At 31.5% G+C, this 21,728-nt stretch overlaps 1 protein-coding gene across 1 annotated transcript in view; it reads left to right on the forward strand.

Annotated features, from left to right (window-relative positions):
• The window catches only part of PHIP (PHIP subunit of CUL4-Ring ligase complex), a gene marked incomplete at both ends in the record, with an annotated part of 112,828 nt that overhangs the window by 37,546 nt on the left and 53,554 nt on the right, over positions 1–21,728 (forward strand). Inside the window, 8 exons of the mRNA XM_084228648.1 lie at positions 4,775–4,845; positions 6,129–6,229; positions 6,322–6,362; positions 7,110–7,208; positions 7,816–7,969; positions 8,395–8,529; positions 19,194–19,322; positions 20,540–20,765. Coding sequence (XP_084084774.1) covers positions 4,775–4,845; positions 6,129–6,229; positions 6,322–6,362; positions 7,110–7,208; positions 7,816–7,969; positions 8,395–8,529; positions 19,194–19,322; positions 20,540–20,765 — 956 coding nt within the window. The remainder of the gene's footprint in view (positions 1–4,774; positions 4,846–6,128; positions 6,230–6,321; positions 6,363–7,109; positions 7,209–7,815; positions 7,970–8,394; positions 8,530–19,193; positions 19,323–20,539; positions 20,766–21,728) is intronic.

Consider the following 21,728-nt stretch of genomic DNA (forward strand, 5'->3'; position numbering starts at 1 on the left):
CAAGTTATTGAGGCATAAAAAGGTTAAATGAATTTCTGCTTTTTAAATGAATTTCTGCTTGTTTAAGTTTTTTCCTTACCTATCTCAACATATGAACCCGATGGGACTGTGTGGGTGTATATCACTATCATTGTATATGAAACCCACCAGTATGTATGAGTTCATGTGCCTGTACAACGCCATGGCTCAGTGTGTTCATATGCCTATCCTAATATATGAACCACGTTAAGCTGTAGGGCATATCAGTATCCCTCTAAATGAAACCCACAGGGCTGCATAGGTTAATTAACTCTATCCCTATATGTGAACACGGTGGGGTATATCCAGATCCCTATATATTATCCCATAAGGGCTGAGTGGGCTCATATCCCTGTACATATATATGAAGTCCACAGGGCAGAGTGGGTTCACTTTGCTCTCCCTGTATATAAAATGAGACGTCATAAAGAAAGAAAGTAAAAGAAGGACATTAAGTAAAAACTAAGTAAAATGACAGACTTTAGTTAATAATGCATCAATATTCACTCATTGTTATGCCAAACGTACCAAACTAATGCTAGATGTTAATAATCATACAGGACACTGTGTAGGAAGGGGGCTGAGGGGTATAAATTAGCTCTCTGTACTAGCTACTCAATTTTTCTGTAAATGTAATTGTCCTAAAAAATAAAGTTTTCTTTTTCCCACCTCATAAAAGTTTAATTGGCAAAGCCAGTACTAGAACACTTCCCTTCTTTGGTACTGTGTGGTTTACACCATGCTACCTCTCAGGTGCTTGTAGTGGGAAGAGAAAGGACTGTGTTTATTCCATAAATGTATGATTGAGGGGGTAGTGTATCCAATGATTCTACATTGGTCTTTTTCTGCTCTCATGGGAGTAATTCAGATTAAAAGGTACATAAGAATTATTATCTTTGACTCTTTATAAATTATCAATGCAAGTTGAGTTATTTAATAAAGTAATTTTTATACATATTTGCTATTTTAAAACAGTAGTATTTAAATGTTTTGAAGACTTTATGAGCATTCCTATAGAATGTCTCATGGCAGGGCATTGGGGAGTCACGGCAGCTTGAATAACGTAATAAAACTGAAAAAAATAGTTGTGATCAAAAACATGGTTCTTTGGAGAAAACACTAGTTGCATTCATAGTGTTTAGAATATTAAGGACTTTATAGATACTTAGACAAAAGTTGAAATATTTCACTAAAGTATAGGTATTAGCAATAGTTTATAGTTGTTTTCCTTTGGCTAATTGTTGTTCTCCTTATGGATCTGATTTTTTTTTTTTTTTAACCTCCTTACGGATCTAATTAGGGTACCTTTGTATTTTCCTGTGTTGCTTTCTGAGAGAAGAAAAAATCATTAGCAATGTTCAAATTAGCATTAAGAATAAAAATAGTTTCACAAAATTATACTCACATTGTTTTTTGAGGATTTTATTGCTAAGTATAATGATAATTTATCTGGATCCTTGAAGTGTTACCCCATATAAATGATTTTTTTGGGAACATTTACATAGACTCACCCATAAACCCATTACTCTTCACATTTTTTTCCAAAAATTTGGGTTTTTTTTTATATAGATATAATTAGGAAAATGTATATAATATTCTGTTTTTCTTAGCATTTTATCATAAGCATTTAAAATAATTTTAATAACTTACATTCTGCTGAGTTGTTGTTCCATACTTTGCTCAGTAATTTTCCTGTTTGGGGGGGTGGTATTTTAAGTTTTTTCTACTTATTGATAGGTAGTATTCTTTTCTATTTGTTGTAATTGTCCCTTTAAGACTTTTTTTTTTTAATTTCTTTTCTTTTTTTTTTTAAGAGTTATTTATTTATTTGAAGACTTTTTTTAAGTTACAGTCAGTCATAAAAATGAGCAGTTTTTCCTCTTAGATATAGACTTTGGAACACTGTTTTCCTTTCTGTAGTCATGTGGTTGATAACTGCCAAAAAGCTTGGCAGAACACAATTGTTACAATATTCATATTTTGTAGACTTTAATTTGTAATCAAAGGCAAAAGTTGTATTGAGTGGTAAACCTTTTGTATAATCTGGGGAAGTAACTTTAGCAATCCAATCAGCATTAATTGAAATACCAGTTCTATTAGCATTTGAAACCTGTCTTGGGAACACAAATCTCTTGATAAATTTGCTTTTATACAGGGTTTATGTATGTAGTAATAACAGCTGATAGTAAAGATACCCATTCTTCGATGAGTAATTTGAGTAACTGGGTGACTTGGAAACTGGTTCAAGAGATCTCTTGAGTAGGAGGAAGCTATTTAAATATATTTAGATGTAAGGAAAGAATAGCAATCTTAAAATATGGAAATAATAATAACAATGATTACTAAATTTTACCTTGTCTGCGAAGCTCTGGATTAAGCATTTTGTGTTTGTTCTCGTTAATTCTTACGTAAACTCTGTGAGAGAAGTATAATTACAGGACAGATAGGGGAGAAAACTGAGGTGGATAATAGAATTGTACCATTGGGACACCCTTTTTTTTTTTTTAAAGATTGATTTATTTATGCAAGCACTGGGTACAATCAGAAGCGTGGGAGAGTGAGAGAATTCACCAGAGACAGAGTGGGGAGCAGAACAGGCAGACTGACAAAGTACACTGCTGAGGGGAGCAGCAGGCGGCAGGAGAGGTCTACGTGCCATGTGGGACCCTCGCCGGTGGCCAGGGATCGAACCAGTACTGCAGAGGCCGCGGGCAGCTTTGCAGCCCAGCGCTCAACCGCTGCACCACCGGGGAAGCCCTGGAATACCCTTTTAACCACTGTGCCAACCTAAAAAGTAGTGATTCATTAATGGACTATCTAAAATTGGTTGGACACAAAATATTGATAATGGTAGTACAGACTGTGATGTGCTGGGTACATTATTAAGCACATTACATCGATTAAAGTAATTCTCTTAATAATTCTGAGATCTGTTCTGTTTTTACTCTGATTTTATAAATGAGGACACTGAGGCACAGAAGTGTTAACTTTCCTAAAGTGGAATGTTAGCACTAAGAACTGAATTCAGGAGAGTGAGTCCAAGGCCTTGTCTTAAAATATTTCCTCAAATGTGCATTTTAAAATATATATATACCTGCACAGGGCCTCCCCGGTGGCGCAGCGGTTGAGCACTCGGTTGCGAAGCTGCCCGCAACCTCTGCGGTACCGGTTCGATCCCCGGCTGCTCCCCGGCCACCGGAGGAGGGTCCCACATGGCGCGCAGACCCCTCCTGCCGCCCGCTGCTCCCCTCAGCAGTGTACTTCGGTCCTTCTGCCTGCTCTGCTCCCAGCTCTGGCTCTGGTGAATTCTCTCACCCTCCCACGCTTCTGACTGTACCCAGTGCATGTATAAACAAAACAAACAAAAAAAATAAATAAATAAAGCATGCCTCTATAAAAAAAATAATAAAATAAAATATATATACCTGCACTCATGTTTTTTCTTTTAAATAAGTTCAAAATGGCTGTATTTATGACTTGCATTTTCTGGCAATGAGTTTCAACTAAGTGGAGGTTTGACATTTACAACGAGTGAGTGTGCCAAAAATTAACAAAAATGTAGGGCTATGATCCTTAAGATATTAAAAAAAGTAGTGCTTTTAGTTTCCTTTATAATTTCTGATTAACTTATTTAAATTACAAGGAATTTAATTTTACTTTGGGTATATTTTGGTTCTAAGAATTTCTTAGTAGCTTCTTGGTTCTCTAAACTATATTTGTCATGCTTATCTATATAAGAACCTGCTAGAAAAATTGTTAGAAATGTCAGTTTAAATTTTTTTGTAAGTTGATGAACTTTAAAACATTTTAACAAATATTTTGATTGCGTTCTTTATCAGTAATTCTCATTCAGAATACCATAATTGGTCAGAAATATACTTTTTTCTCTAAAGACTGAACTACTCTCTGTATGAATGCTATGGATTATAAAAGTTACACATTGCATTCTAGATGAAGGCTGTAGTTATGTTTGAATTTCCTTCCCTAATATTCTGAGAAAAACTAGGTCACAATGTATATTAAGTAGGGCTTTAAATTTAATAACTGGTGTGTAACTAGTGATTATAATTTATAATCACTGGTATTAGAGTTGTACAATGTTAAATCTATAATTTTTTAAAATACTGTCACTAGTATTCATAAGACATATAAGCTGTAATATAAATAGTTAATGTTCTTGAATGTGACTCACTGTTCTGAATGAGTACTATAATTGAAATATGAGTTAAATAGTCTTCAGATTTTCACTACACTAAGTTTAAGATTATTTTTGGAGTCTTAAAAGACATGTCATATTAGAAGGTATGCAGAGGAAAATGTTTAACAGTGTCTTATATTGGAAAAAAGTTTAGTTATTGATGTTATGCAGTGCCACAGTGGAGCACCTGTTTTAATAGCTTAGTGTGTTGATGTTTTCAAATTAACTTTTTTATTTGTATTTGTACGTTGCTTTTTTACTATGAGAAAAACTGATTAGAAGTAATTGTAACTAGTAACTACATATTTAGTGTAATAATGACTTTGGGATTGTTAATATGTTGATGCTTGTGTAATCAGAAGCTCCTACAAAATCTATATCTAGAATTTCCACAAGTTCTGCGGATTATGACACATAATTCAATTTGTTGTTAACAAGGGAGCCATCTGTTGATTCTTACTTAATTTTGCCCTTTTGTGATTCTTTTTTGGAAGAGTTGATTTATGGTGTTTCTGATCCTTGTGGGATATTTTTAATTGTTTCTTTTTTGTATTATAGTCCAAGGCCTACAAAATTTACAGAGCGCCCTCGGCCTGGAGTACAAATGATCTGTTCTTCTTTTAGTGCTGGTAAGATTTTTTTTCCCCCCTAATTTTCTATTTAAAGTTGTACATTAGGAAGATTTTAGTGGAACACCCAACATTTTGGAAAATATTTACTGTTATAATACAAATCATAGTCTCACACATATACCACGGAATAATTAGAAATATTTGAACTTGCTAAAGTTTATTTATATATTCACATGACTAAGATTTCTCTTTAACAAGACAGAAGTGTTCTGGAATAGTTATCTTATTGGAAAGAAAGGTATTTTAAATGTGTTTTATGTTTTCGTGGAGTTTGTAAAGTATCCCATAGCTTAAGTAAAATAAATTGATTGGTATTTGTACATGTTTATTAATTACTTTGCTCCAAACTGTTCATATTTGCTCTTTAAAAAGTAGCTGCATAGCAATGCAAATATTATGTTTTGAATTTTTGTAATATGAGTGAATGTAATTTTTTAAATATCATCGAAGATTTGAAGTGAATTGAAGCGATGAAACATGAGTAGATTTAATACTTAATGTTTCAAATACCAGTTCCTTCTACATTTATTTCCAGTGTTACTTTATCTTTTCTTTTCATAATTGTGGGTAGCGTTAGTATCTGAGATAAGTTATTGCAAACCAATGACATGAATCTATTTTTTGCTTTATTAATATCCAATGACTTTAATTTCTAATTTCTGTTTTTCTGCTGCTACTGCCTTGAAGATAGTTTTCCTTCTGTAACACACATAAAAACATTGTACATGCGTTCAGAGTATTTGTAATACAATTATATACAGCAGTGTTTTCAATACTGAATGAGAGCATTGATTTCAAGGAGAGAGTAAATTGCACAGACAATTGTACTGCCATATAGAATGTATATGCTAGAAGATAAGGTGTTAATTAGAATTCAGAAAGCAGGCTCTTTTGATCGCAAAATGGGTATAGATAACTTAGTGAAGCAGTTCAGCCCTAAAAGTTTGACAGAATTTTAACTGTTGGGAAATAGGGAAAGAGAGGAATTTCAGCAGTTAAAAGGCATTATTTATAGTGACAGTCACTGTAAGTTTAACATGATAGGATTATGTAATCACTGACATTATTTTGTAGAGAAAAGCCTTCAATAAGTTATGAAAAGTTCTTCCTAGTCAAAGCTTTCTTGGCAAACTTCTTAAATCTAGGTTATATGTTTTACATACTTAGTTTTATTGTAAAATAATTCATAATATATGTGGTAATGTTGCTTGTATTTTGTCATATAATTTTCAGAGACTTTGAATTTGTGCTTTACTCATGAACGTTTATTTTTTCCTCAGGTGGAATGTTTCTTGCCACAGGAAGTACAGATCATATTATCAGGGTTTATTTTTTTGGATCAGGTCAACCAGAGAAAATATCAGAATTAGAGTTTCATACCGTAAGTATTAGTGAAGATAAATAAATGAGTATAATTTGAATAAGTCTAACAATTTATATTCAGGATCCTGTTTTTTGTGTGTTTATATGTAGGACAAAGTTGACAGTATCCAGTTTTCCAACACTAGTAACAGGTAAAATAATGATTTTGTTTGTCAAATTTAATTCCAATTTTAAAATTGTGAAATAAAGATATTTTGGTATTGTGATTTTAATTAGAATTTCATTCAAGTAATACCTAAGATCTTCACTGGCTATACTGCAAAGTAAATACTGCCTTCACATGCTTGTGAACACAGTATTTGTGATAATGCTTGTTTATTTAGCCACTTTTAATAATAGGAACTTTCACCCTAATTATTTTCTATAGATATCAAAGTGGGAAACTTTTAGTAGATTTTTGAAATTTATTGCAGTGTAATTTTTGAGGCAGGACTACTTGTTGCTGATTAACTTATTAGGTGGTATTGTCTAGATTTTCTCATGCTCTTGCTTTAAAATGGAAGGAAGTTATTTCCAAGCACTTTGAATAGGTAAATTATTTAATATTATTTAGAGGAAAATCAGTCTTTTTCCATTAGGAAAGATGAATTTTATTTCTAAGGTAGTAGTAAATTTTTTCCTTGAATCTCTCTTGAATGTCATTTTTTGAGATGTAAACGTGTTTATTAGAATGTATGTAGTCAAAATTTTAGAAGCCTATAGTTTCAGAAGTTTCTTAGATTTGCAGAAAATATCCAGTAATAGCTCTGTTGCTATTAGAATGCTATGTAAGAAAAGATAAACGCTGTCTTTTGTAGTATTTTTTAAAGTAAAACTCCAGGAAAGTCCATTTTGTTAAAAAGCATGTGTGATTTTTCTTTGGGCTTCTTTTAATACAGGTTTGTAAGTGGGAGTCGTGATGGGACAGCGCGTATTTGGCAATTTAAACGAAGGGAATGGAAAAGCATTTTGTTGGATATGGCTACTCGTCCAGCAGGGTAAGAGATCATGTTTGATATGGGACATACGTGTGGCTACATCATTTAAAGAATGCCATAATGAAATCTTTCAGTTCAGTTTAAGGGGATGATAATACTGTAAGAATAGTTGTAAGTTTTACTAGTTAATTCAGAAAGCTGAGCACATGTATGTTCCATTTGTCACAGGACCGATGTGGTGTATTCTGTGGTTTCCTCCAGCAAAGAGAAATTATATTGCATGTTGTAACTATTGTTTAGTTTTCTTTATTTTTATTTGTCTGTGGTAGGTAGTCACATGGAAAACAGTTAGCAAGGCATGACAGCAATGATAAAAGATGGAGAGTGAGCAGCATTATATAGAGTCCCTTGAGCCAGATAGATAAAGCAATTATACTTATTTAAGTCACACCTATCACTAATGCCTTAGAAGTGTAGGAATCCTGGGTTTCTTAGTGCAGTGGTTTTGTCCTCATTCTTTATTGACTCAAACTATTAATTGCTGCTAAGTGACAACTAACCATGTGAATAACTATAAAAATAAATTGCAAGAAAATTTTAGGATTTTGTTATACTAGTATTTTAAATAAGTATCAGTGTAAACAAATACTGCCTTCATCACTTTCAGCCAAAACCTTCAAGGAATAGAAGATAAAATCACAAAAATGAAAGTAACTATGGTAGCATGGGATCGACATGACAATACCGTTATAACTGCAGTTAATAATATGACCCTGAAAGTTTGGAATTCTTACACCGGTCAACTAATTCATGTCCTGATGGTGAGGAAAAAAAGATTAATCTTTATATGGTTTAACTAAAGCTGATTGTAGAATGGAATATTTTCTTTGAAGAATAAAAGTCTTGTATGTTAGCTGAAAATTTTTGCTTGAGAGATGGGTAACAGGTCTTAATGGAGCTTGGAAATAATGTAAAAATGCAGCTAAACAGATTTGACTTGGAAATATGGGTCCTTTTTTTAAAAATGTAGGACTGCAACAATTGTATTCTTACGTTTCATCAAAGGATAGCAAAACCCTCGACAGTGATAATAACTTAGCTTCATCAATATATGAACAAATTCGAAGATTTTTTTCCACTTTAATAATTTTTAAACTAATTCTGGAAGTGTCGCCATATTCATGTTTAGTTGAATTTTATTTTTCTTTAATATTTGTAATTCTTTGCCAATTCAAAAATATTTCAGGGTCATGAAGACGAGGTATTTGTTCTTGAGCCACACCCATTTGATCCTAGAGTTCTCTTTTCTGCTGGTCATGATGGAAATGTGATAGTATGGGATCTGGCAAGAGGAGTCAAAATTCGATCTTATTTCAATATGGTAATTATCAGTCTCTTCATTTTATAGCTATTAAAGATTTGGGAACTTTTTTTAAGATTTATTTATGTATACAAGAACTGGGGTACAGGCCAGAGGTGTGGGAGCATGAGAGGATTCACCAGAGACAGACTGGGGAGCAGAACAGGTGGATTAACTGAAATACACTGCTGAGGGGAGCAGTGAGCGAGTCAGGAGATATTTGCTGTGCCATGTGGGTTCCTCCCTGGCCGACTGGGGAATCGAACTCATGCTGCAGAGGCTGTGGAAAACTTCATAGGTTGCATCTTAACTCCTGCGCCACCATGAAGGCCCAAGATTTGGGAACTTATTATTGCAGGTACTCTGCATATCACAAAGGAAATTTATTTGAAAATTGGTTCAGGCCTTATTTTGACTTTCACTTCAAAAAAGTTATTGAGATACTAAATTTAAAAGAAAATTAATTGTACACATTGTGATGTCTATATATTGTAGTAACTTGTTTAATTTTTTAAATAGTTTTAACAAGTAAAACTGATGAGAAACTTGCAAGTATAAAGACACAACATAACTTAAAAATTTGGAAAACCATGTGAAAACATTTAAAAATATTATCATGTTTTTATCTAATGCAACAAAATTTGATTGATATTCACCTATTTTAAAATTAAAGCAAAAGAGTGAAGCATTTCTTTATCAAGTTATACTGTGGTAGCTATTTATTTGGTTTATAGTCTCCATCCGCATTTTGCTGCTTTAATATTGTATGTGGTTAACATTTTTTGAGTATTTGTATTTCAGTGGTTTAGTATCACATATAGCTCCTTATGATTGTTTTTACTCCTCTCTAACCACTACATGTAGTACAAAGGGCAGCTCAGTAGTACAAAGGGCTGCTCAAATACTTTTATTTATCTAGTTTTTTTTAATCTGGTTTCTATCAGAGAACTTTCAACCAAAATAATGTCTCTACTATTATGACAAGTTTAAGTTTTTCAAAAAGTCAGCTATAGAAACCTAGTAATGAGTCATAAAACAACGCAATTAATGGTAAGATTCATTTTGCAAACAAATTATTTCACAGAGTAGCATTTATGAAATACAGTGATTTATGAAAAATTTTAGAAAGTAATACTGTGCTTGATCAACAATAAAGTTGCCTGTACATACTAAGTAAGAAGAGGAATTTTTATTAGTGAAGGATTAACTTCATCTGTCTATGTAAAAAAGGTAAGAAATAAGATTTGCAAAATTTTTACTTTTCTAAAAACTGTTAATTTTTTGAAGTGCAGTTATTAGTGATGGATGGATATCGTTAGTGATGGAGATTTTTATAAAGGCAAATCCTTAATTAAATATGCTGGTAAGGAACTGTTCTCTGTTTTAATTCTTGTGTCTGGTTTGTTCCTTTTGAGCACTTTTTTGTTACATAAGGAAATTAGTCTCATCTCAATTAGTCTTTAAAATCTTCAAAAGAAAATAATTTGTGCCCTTTATATACATCAGGTTTTTTTTTTTTTTTTTTTTTTTTGTAATTTCATACTTTCAGAGGGTGTTGGTATTAGTGTTTGGAGGGAAAGTTTTCTGTCATAGTTGAATACTGCTTTCCTCTCAAAGTTATAGAGGTGATTTTTTTTTCTTATCAGGTAAGTCAGTCACACTAATACTCTACTTTATCAGTGGGTATAAAAATTTCAGGACCTTGAGATTGAAGCGATTTGCTCATAGACTATTATAGATTAGCGAATAGCCAGGATAATTGGACATAGTAAAATGCCTATTCTTTGAAGTAGCTAAGAGATTAGTTAATTCATTGCCTTAAAAATTACCAATCAGAGCTTTAAATGAGGATATTTTTTTCTGTTCTTTTGCTGAATAAAAGAAGTCTCTAGAAGGCAGAAGAAACACATTTATATTAGTAGAACTGGATGTTACCCATAGAGTCTTCAAACTGTGAGAAAAACAACCCATAAACTATGAAGGATAAAATACATCCTGTCGTCAAAAAACCAGAAAATGAACTGTCATCACATTGACAAAAAGATCCTCCCTTTAATTTTTTGAATAACTTAAATAGCTTCCAAAATACTTGCATGATTACCTCATTTCAATCATATAAATCTTGTAATATAATAAAGAAGTGGTTATTAGTGGTCTTAATGAATGGAGAAAACTGTATATTATAGAGATGAAGTGCCTTCCTCGGGTTTACCTAGGTCATACAGGTATTATATAGGCAGTTGGAAATTTAAATCTATATATTTTTGACTGTTGTTAATGTGTTCTTAATGTTAACTCAGTTCTGACTGGTTATTGCACAGGTGACTTCCAGCTATATTCAGTGATATGTCCAAGGGAAAATGTTTTCATAATGGTATTAACCCGAGTATCTTCTGAGAATATCTTAGTTTGATGGTTTGTTTTTGTTTTTTCTGTCTCACTGCATAAATTATCTAAGTGCCCTGTTTCTTTATACTGTTCACTCTTCCATTTCATTGTTTTATCTTTGGGCAGAAGTTAAAAGCACCTAGAAATTCTGTTAAGTAAATAAAGATTAGAAATTTGTGGGAGAAATAGAGGCTTGTTTTCATTGTCTACTATCATAAATGTTGAATTTTAGTGATAGTTACAACTGTTTGGCTCTTTGTAACTGACAAGTTTTTGCGTTGCTAAAATAACCATAAAAGTTGATGAAGTACAGTTTAAACCTTGATAATGCCTGGTTAATGTAAGTTCAATTTTGTAAGTGTTTTTGGAGTTCTCTATACAGAGAATAGTTGTAGTTTCTTGAAAGATTTAAAAATGAATGACTAATGGAATACTGCATTTTAAGACAAATGGCTAGTGTTTCAATGAAATTTCATTAATATCAGGTAATATTTCATATGAATTTTAAAATAGAAGCTTTTAATGTAAGTAACATTCACCATTAAACCTATGGCCTGAAAATAAGGAACACAAATTGTGCCTTTAAAAGAACAGACGATTTTATATACAAATTTTTAAAAATACAGGTTTTTATTAAGTTTGAAAATATTTTTATCTTGGTCCCTTTTTGGAAGTAATAGGATTTTCCACTTGAAATTTATAATAGATGCAAAAGGTAATAGAAGTCATGTTAAAATTATTTTGTGTTAATCATCATTTCACTATACTTTTTTCCCATTAGAGATATTAAACATTAGAGAGTCAAAAATCTTATATCATCAAAAAGCTTTCAAAGGTGTAAAGGCTTGAATTGTTTATGTACCCATATTTGATATATAGTAATGTTTCATTTAAGATGAGGCATTAATACTTTAATATTGCCTTGATGTTCATCATTGTTATAAATTTAAGAAAAGGTTTTTTCTGTATCTGACCATGACTTAAATTTTTAAAAATCTTATATTTTATTTTAGGACCACCTAATTTGTAACCAAACTAAAAGATTTGAGGTTGAGAAATGAGATAATAATGATATTAATTCCTTGTGGGAAAATAATTCCCTAATTAATTTTTCTTTCAACTTGCTAGTCCTATTATCTAAAGAAACTAATGGATTATTGTTTTTATTTTTAAATTTTTTCCTGCTAATTTCCCTCTTAATAGAGGATCTGAAAGATAAAAGCAATTGGGGATTGGGTATGACAAGTGAGATAATGTATCACAAGGTGTGAAATATGTAAACAATGTTTGTTCCTTACAACTTCCCATCCCAATCCTCATTGTTTTCTCTTTAACTAAAAATAAAATTTTAAATTAAACTTTTAAAAGCATTGGTTGCAACAGCATAATATATAGGTATATAACCTTCAACTTTTTTTCTAAAAATGAACCAGAGGAAAAGACATAGGGTAACTATTGTAGAAATGATTATGAACATAAAACAGCTTTATCTAGCTTTAGGGTTTACTTATCTACAATCTTCCAAGAACTGTCAGTTTTCATGTTTCAGATGAACAGTCCTTACATATCTTGAGTTTTTTGGGGCATAAGTGGCAGATATTTGGATATTTTATTTGCGCAGATAGTGTATATTAAGAATATGCCAAACTATTCAGGTTTCATTTAGCGAACACACATTTTGTCTTTGGCAGTAGTGGGAAGTAAACATTAGTATAGCTTTGTTTTGACTAGAATTGCCCTAAATTATAGTTTCAAAGCTCTAAATTCCAATTTAGTTCTCAAAGCCAAATAAATTATTCCCAGAAATAACTTGAAAATGTATGCAAACTAATTTGAGCGCTTTTGTGACAGTCCCATTCCCTGAAAGAGGGAGGGAAGTTTAAAAGTTTAAAATAACCATAAAAATTACTGATACAGTGTTTTTTATAGCTTTTTCCCTATTAAAATATTGTAATACAAATTTAAATGAAGCTTTTCTCAGGTCTCTGACATTTTTTGCTCTATCTTTCTTGCTCTTTTTATATCTGTTAATCTACCTGTGTTGATGACTCTCTCTTGCTCCATATCTTTCTATTTCTGTCATATTATTCAGAGCTGTAGTTTGTTGCCTCCTGACTGGTTTTGATTTTAATTGAGTAGTATAATATGTCTCTTGCTAAAAGGCTGTTTCACTGAATTTGATTTTTGCTTTACTTTTGTTGTTTTGTGGGTATTCCAAATGACGAATTTTATTTATTTAATTAAATCTTCATTATTTTTATAATTGTTCTCTTAACCTTTCTTTTACTTAAGAGATTTTTTAAAAATGTTCCAGTGTCCACTAATCCAGAACAATACATTTCTCCTTGCAACGTTCCAAATGAGCAGAGGCTGCCAATCCACCACTCAGAATTTTTGTACATACATACTTTTGACATTAACATGTTCTCAGTGTGACTTCTATTTTAGTTTTAGACAGTTGTAGTTGCATGTATACAGGAAAGGAAGGAAGAAACTCAAAATATTTGTATCTTGTACTGTGTTTTTTTGTGAATCAATATTTCAAGATCTCTCTCACCTTCTTTCTGTGCATCTCTCATTATCATCTAACAAGATGACATATCTACACTCTGTGTCAAAAGGATTCTTTGATACTTTGGTCCTTGTTTCAATTTCTCTGGTTAAGGAGTTACTTTCAGTCTTCTGGTTATCTACTTCCGATACTGTCACTTTCTTTCAGGTTTCTGGGGTTCTTAAGACTTTGTCTCTTTTTTTATCTAGATCCTGATGTTAAATACATATCTTAAAATGTATTGCCATGAATGTGATTTTTGTCTCTTCTAGTTTGTCACAGCTTATTAGGTATTGTTTTTATGTAGTAATTATTTATATGCCCTATGAGTTGCTATCACAAGGGTATTTGAGATTTGATAGTTAAAAAGGTAAAATATGTAAAATTATGCAGAATGTGAATTCACAGGTGAAAATATTTTGATTAGCAAAACGTGAGTGCTTGTTTTGTGTGTAAGTGCAAAATATAGGCACCATAAGCAATAGTCAGACATGGTCCTCGTTATTACCCAGCTTGAAGTTAAGTTGAGAAAGATAAGTCCTGATAATAAAGCTGAAAAGATCAGTTCTGATAAATAGTTTCTAATGGTAGCATGACATGTGAGATAAAATAATTACTATGTCTAAATATGTGTAGGGAATTCAGATGGGTAGATGGTCAGGGAAGGTGTTGAACAAAAAAATTGGAACGATGCCTTGAAAAGTAAATGATTGAGACAGTAACAAAGACAATTTTACAAATAAGTTTATAAATAACCAAGTAAGAAATATACTTAGAATAATTTAGAAATCTTGTCTGAAATAGATTTTGAAAGGTGAATGATAATGTGAATAGCATAAATGGAAGTGGATTGTCATTGACTTCCAATTATTGACTTCCCAATTATCACGGAAGCATACAGAATGCATCATGGGGGTTTTATTAAAATACTTTTTATTTTAGAAACACAAGAGTAAAACAGTTTGGTTTCAAGTAGTAATATTTCAGGTTAGCTAGGTAGGGAGAGAACTATTTTCACTAAATTATGAAAAATTAATAGAGATATGTAGTAAGATCTTTGTGAGAGGTAAAAATAATAGACCTTCATGTTTTGTTACTGAAAGGGTATGGGGTTGGAGTGTGATATGAAGCTTTGGAAAAAGTATTGGGTATTGAATCTAAGTGACTGATATCAGTGATGATAATGGAAAGATGAAGGATGTGAACGGAAACTTGAAATTTGTTTTTATGTATTGTTTTATATATTTATTATGGGGAAGGGATCACAATCTCTAGAGAGTGTGTTGGGAAAACACCACACTAATACTTGAGAGAGACCAAAGGAGGAGACTATATTTAAAGGAGGAAATTATTAATAGTGTTGCTGTCCTCACAGAAATGACTATGGGTAAATGAATACTGTTAAATTTGAAGATGCTATTTATTTTGGTAATGTATTTTTCTCTTGGTGAAAATCAGTCTTTGATTCATCAAAATCATTTATATATCTACTGATTTTCCAAGCCAGTTACAGAAGTTTCCCCTTCTATATAAATGCATTTATCTCGGCACCACTTATTTTAAATAGCTGTATTTAATTCACATGTTATATTACCATTATTGAATAGTAACTCCTTTTAATGAATAAAGTTTTAAGGAATTTTCAATATTAAGGGAAACATGCAGTAATGATATCTTAGTTTGATGACATCTGGACTATTGAAGTATGATTAGCCTCCCTTTAAGATTCTTAACACTATAGCTCTAAGTAATGATTCAGAGATGACCAAGTGTATTTAAATTGTATCTATCAACTGTACCTTCTTAATTCTTTTTTCAAGTTGATAAATTTTAAAGATTTATCCTATCTTAAGGAAAGACTTTCGAAGAGTAATTTTTAGCATAAATTCATGTTCATAGCTGCTTTATTGTTGTAATATGAGTATATCACAAAATTACTAAGCTATTTTAAAAGATTCATAATTAAAAATTTTGGAGTATTTTCTAGGTAAGGTGCTCTCTTCTACTCAGTGGTATATTTTTTAAGATGAGTGAGAGAAAAAAATGACCCTGGTCAGTCTTGAAATAATTCCTTAAAGGATGATTCTACCTAATATAGCTCATATTTTTTAATTTGGATTGACTTCCGGTAGGAGTACATACTAATCATTCAACTCTATGTATCTTCCTCCAAATGGTTATAATTTTCTTCTTCTAAATGGTTATAATTATAGGGGTATTCTAGTGCAGTGAGTGCCCCTTATTTATAGATTTACCCAGTTCTTCCAGACAGGTTTACTAAATATCAGATGTCATGTTTTCAGAACTTGGTAGGACTCTAGGTTTATTGTATTTTGCCTCTTGTCATGTCACAGAAATATTAGGTGATTTGCCTATTTTTGGAGGAGAGGTCTTTGGGGTCTTTGGCCTTACTCTGTCTTTAATTATTCGAGGATAATTGGAAAATGTATTAACAACATGTGTTCTCCCTTGGAAAAAGGTACCAATATGCTTAAATATAACAATTTTATTATAAGAGCTTTTAATTGAAATTATCACACTTAATTTTTTCAAGTTAAAGCTCTCGTCTAAATACTATTGTACATTTTAAGACTTTTTTAGAATTCTTTAGTCAGTATGAGAATTTCCTACGAGAGTCATTATTATTTTAACTTTCTGATCTTATCATCTTTTGCTTTGAAAAGCAGAGCAAAATAACTTGATACTAATCACTGAATATTTTTTTTTAGTTTCTCTTAACTGCTATTCTTGAAATTTTGGGACTTATCAGTAAAGAACATTTCATGGATTTTCTATCTCACAAAATGTATGTGAGTTTTATTTTGTGATCTTGCTTTACATATGCCCTAAATAATGATTAGCAAGCATATTCTTTATATTAGAATAGATTAAGATTCATTTTTTGACAATATCTTATTATTTCTTTGTTCTATAATTTACAGCATGCATGCAATAAGTACTAGTGTATGTTATATTGTGCGGTATTAGATTTTCTTAAACAGAACATTTAATTTTATGTAACTTTAATATGGATAAAGAGGATATTATTCTTCCTTTTGGTTTTTGAAGATAAACCTTACTATTTTTTAGTTACATGTGTCTGTTCAAGTAGTGACTTCATTATTAAATTTGCCTTTTTAGAATTCTTACTCATAAATACATTCACCATAGTTTAAGCAAATGAAGTCCTTTTCACTGAAAGTACATATTTTTCTTTTAGATTGGCTTATTTTATCACAGCTTAAATGATAATAATGCCTAATTTATATGAAAGTGAAATATTTTTCTACTTTTATTAGTCGGAAAACCTAGTTGCATTCTGTAGTTAGTGACTATTGCTTGAAGAGTCATTTCTAAAAACATACTTAGAGGTTTAATTAATAAGGTTATGTAACTTTTCTAATTGATGTTCATGAATAAAGCAGATTCTCTCAATGCTTTCTTTAATGAATAATGGTTAAACCAAATAATGTACTCTTTTTTTTTTTAACGTTACTGAAATATACTTTTGTTTTCTCCATGTAAAAATCAGTTGGGAGTTACACAGATGGTACCAATTTTCTTGGCACTCTCCTGCCATATTCACAATATCATGTATTACATAGGAAACAGTGCTCTTCAGAAGGGTTAGGGTTTTCTTGTTTGTTTTGGTTTTTTAGAGCTTTTTATGTTCCATCTCCCCTGTATTCTTTAAAGAACTCTTTTACCACTTCAAATGTGACAACATTAGTACATGGCATGAAAATAAGATTAATTAGTCTATACTTTCCTCATCCCCCAAAAAGAAATGTAGAGCAAGATTGCCTAAACATCACATGAAGAATACCATACTTATGAATATCTATCAAATATTCTTTTGCATTGCTGATTCAGACTTCTTGCAGATCCCCTCTTCTGTTTAGCTATATACTTATAATTGTAAGCTTAGATTTATAACAGGAAGCATTTATTTTATTAGAGTAGATTATTATTTTACTTTTTTTGTTTACTCTCATCTTCGGTGAAAATTTGAGTGAACTATGATGACTAAAACTTAACAATACATGGCCAAGACAATTTCAATTCTTATACGAGTTTTTGGTGTGAAATTGTGTTTTTAGGTAAACTTTGTTCATGTGGTTACTTTTTTATAACAGTTTGTGTGACTTTTCTATTTGCCTAGAAAACACTGAAAAATAGGAGCTTGAATGTTGATGTTTCTACTTGTCTTTCAATTTTTGGCAAATACTAAGCTTTATAGCTGCTAGTACCCCAGGTTAATCTGGAGCATTTTATTCCTTCTTGTTTATGAAGATTTTTAACGTAGATTTCGAATCAGTTCTATTCCTTTGCCCTCCTATCTTCCAGCATTCTTTAACCTAGAAATAATATTTCATTATTATTCATTATTCATTTTCTTGCCTTTGTGATAAATGTTTTAAGCATGCTAGACATTAGATAAGTTCACCAAGTTTCTTTCATATGATTAAATTTTAAGGAAAATTATTCTTATTTCTTTTCCATTTTCACCATTCAAAACTGCATTAATAGACTAGCATGCTCATTCCTTCTTTCCAATAAGCGAAAGGAAAAACTAGGTTTCTTTTTTAGGCAATCCCATTTTGTGGTATTATATGTAACTTCTTATACAGAACCCTTCATGATAGAATATTTTCTCTTTTGACCAAAATAGAAACCTTCCTAAAAATCACCTGTTGTTCTTGTGAATCGTAATTTCACTTCTGTAGTTGGTGAATTGTGCATTCATCCCTTTGCCATATTTTTAATGGTTGAGAATGAAAATTGCCACTTCTCTCTTTTTCAAGCATTTTCTGGAGTATTGGAATATTACTAATAAAACTGATTTTGTTCTAGATCAGTGGATACCGGAACAGAGAGGGGTATTTCTTACCTGATAATGTGTATGTGTTCCGATTCTGCTAATCCAGAAATCCAACCGCATTTGTTGAAAATCTTCCTTAGTTGTTATTTGTTAGGGAGTTAACTCCCTATTTTAGTTGTTTTCTGAAATTCAGCCCCTAGATGTGCTTTAGATAGGGTAGAATTTTTACCTCTTTCAGAACACTGCTAAAGAAGTTTTCAACTGGAACATAGTCTGAAGAAGCACTGAGAGCAAAAAAATTCAGAGTGGTGATTGGCCACCTCTGTTTGATTGACAGGTTGCAGGGAGAAACCCATTCGTTCTGGATTAATGGAACTGGAAAACAGAAAACAATTATCAGGTAAAAAAAACCTTTTCTTTAACTTTGAAATTCACCATTTGAAAGATGAGTCAGACCATCAAGGGAATTTGTTATCAAAAAGAATAAAAAAGTGTCTTGTGAGCAGTGATCTCTGGCTGCTATACTCCCAGGAGTTATCAAAACATCTCTACTATTACTACACATTGTCATTCTTTGCAGAAGGGACATGATTAAGTTCATGTAAGAGGAAGTATTAGGCGGAATTAAATTTTAAATCTGGGTTAAAGATGTGAAGCAGAATTCAGGGTGGGGGATATTGGTGGTGTTTTATTTTCTGAATTGTGTCTGGTCTCTGGATAAAGAGAACACTTTGTTTTCCAAGGTTATTGATCTGGCACTTTTCATGAGTATTTGCAAATTTTGTTACTGTACTGTGTTATATTTAACCTTGACTTTGTTAGGATGCACTCCTCTGTATCTTTTATCATAACGTACTAGTAAGTAGTGACCAGTTCTTTATATTTAAGTGACAACTTTCTGATTTTTGGTTAAATACTTTTCAGATTGAAGGCCAAGGTCATGGTGCAGTATTTGACTGCAAATGCTCTCCTGATGGTCAGCATTTTGCATGTACAGACTCTCATGGACATCTTCTAATTTTTGGCTTTGGCTCCAGTAGTAAATATGACAAGGTATGGTTTGGTTGTGTTCTTCTCCTTAAGGTTTTCTCCTTATTTTTAAATCCGTGGTGGTTTAGGGTTGTATTTGGGGGGCAGAGGGAATCATTTATGCTTTCAGCATAATGCTTGTTGAAGAGTTAAAATTTAGTCTGGATACTTACATTTTGGAGAGGAGAGTGAAAACAGTTAATCTCTTTTTTATGTAGTCATTAGATAATAACTATCTTAAGTAAAAATTCTGTGTTTCAGAAGGAGTAACTTTACTTGCTAGAATGATTTGTATTGAAGTTCTTAAGTTGGGATATATAAACTGGAGATGAGAGGCAGGCACATAGGGATTCTAAAATTATATAAAATGTTTTATTTATCTAGATAAAGTGTCTTTATCTGGGGTACAGATTTGTGACTTCAATGTGCATCTTAAAGCTGTATGGCCAAAAAGGGCAAAAAAAAAAAAATGCATGACCTTCTGATGGTAGCTAATATTTCTAAGTATTAAGACCCTCTCTATTATTAGTGACTTAAAGATTTAAATTGCATATTTGCAGTAGAGCGTTGTAAAAGGCGATAGAAGGAACTGAATAGTTCATAGTTTAAGAAATTCCAACTTCATAAAATTTCAAAGTTATAGAACCTTCAGGCATGAATAATTTCATCTTATTTTTTAAAAATTTTGAAGAAAATGCTGAACACTTAAACTGTGTCATGTTAATATTTATATTAATATATAAATAGTGCTTACTTTACACTTACAGAATTTCTTAAATTTTAAATTGATTTCATTAAAATTTAATTCAAGGAATAAATACATTCAATGACTTTAGTTTGCAAAATGGTAAACAAATAATTGGCATTTTTCTAATTTAAAAGTTACAACAAAGCATAATAGCTTTGTGAAAATAAAAGTTCTACTGAATGATTTATGCCTGGGCTTGATTTTTACCATTTAATTTGAAATTATATAGCTCATCTTTACTGTTAGTTTATTTTGAATACAGTCTCTTCCTTAATCCAGAAAAAAATTCAAAGCAGCTGTTTTTTAAATCTTATAATTTATTGTATAAGATGATTTATTTACAGTTAAATAAAGAATATTCTTCTACATTGTTGCTTAATGCTATGATTTTATTAAAATATTTGCCTTCCATTAGAACCTGATAATGATAAAATTTTCAATCTTTTTTGGGCCTTTCTGTTTATTTTCGTGGGGGGGTACTTTCTTTTTACAGATAGCAGATCAGATGTTCTTTCATAGTGATTATCGGCCCCTTATTCGCGATGCCAACAACTTTGTGTTAGATGAACAGACTCAGCAAGCACCTCATCTCATGCCTCCCCCTTTTCTGGTTGATGTTGATGGTAACCCTCATCCATCAAGGTATCAGAGATTAGTTCCTGGTCGTGAAAATTGTAGGGAGGAGCAACTCATCCCTCAGATGGGAGTAACTTCCTCAGGTAAAATGCTAATTTTCATACATGCATTTTCCTTTTCCTGTAGAAATCTTATAAAATTACTAATTTGGAAAAACTTTTTAATTGTTCCAATAAATGAGAAATAAGATGACTTTTTAAAATAGTTAATACAAAGCTTTTTGAATAATGCATATCGAAGGATAAAGATTTAAAGTAATACTTTTGGTTTCTATACCTTTATAACTTCTAGTGACTGTAAATAAGTCTTGGTATTTAGTATGAGATGAGCAATTCATTCATTTATTCACTTGGCAACATGTATTGAAAATCTCCCCTGTCCCCAAGTTGTGATACTTAGTGGTGAAGTAAACATACAATTTTAACTCTCGTGGAGTGAGTTCAATTAATTAATTATAAGCAAATACATAGTTAAGAATTGTTTAAATGTTATTGAAGGGAATAGTAATGTGATCTTTGAGAGAGAATAAGACTAGATAACCTCACATTAAAGATTGTTAAGATTGTTTTAAGAAATGATTACTTTTAAAAAGCTTATATTTAAGGTAATAGATATGAAAAATATTGTGACCTTTTTAGTGACACATTTGGAGAGTGGAAGTCAATTGAGGCAGGTCTGAAGCTTTCCTTTCCTCCCTTTTTGACAAGAACTATGGCACTAATTTATTAACTAAAAATAGTGGAGAGATTCTGTAAGGAATCAGTTTTGCAATTACAAATTTTCTTGTTTAATAAAAAGTTTTATTTTATTGGGTTCTCTCATAAAATGATCATTTTATGCATGATACGTACAATTTCCACTTATACCTTCCTTACTGCTACATTTCAAAATGTCCTTTGTAACTTCCACCTCACTCATTAGGGAAGCTTTCATATGTATCTCCTAGTGCATGTAATTTTTTAGTCATTCAGCAGGATGGAATATACTTATATGCCTAGCATTGTAGTGGATTTGGAAATAGAAGATTAAGTTAAATAAGTTCGAGC

The sequence above is a fragment of the Talpa europaea genome, assembly GCF_964194135.1.
Source record: "Talpa europaea genome assembly, chromosome: 2".
NCBI lineage: Eukaryota > Metazoa > Chordata > Mammalia > Eulipotyphla > Talpidae > Talpa > Talpa europaea.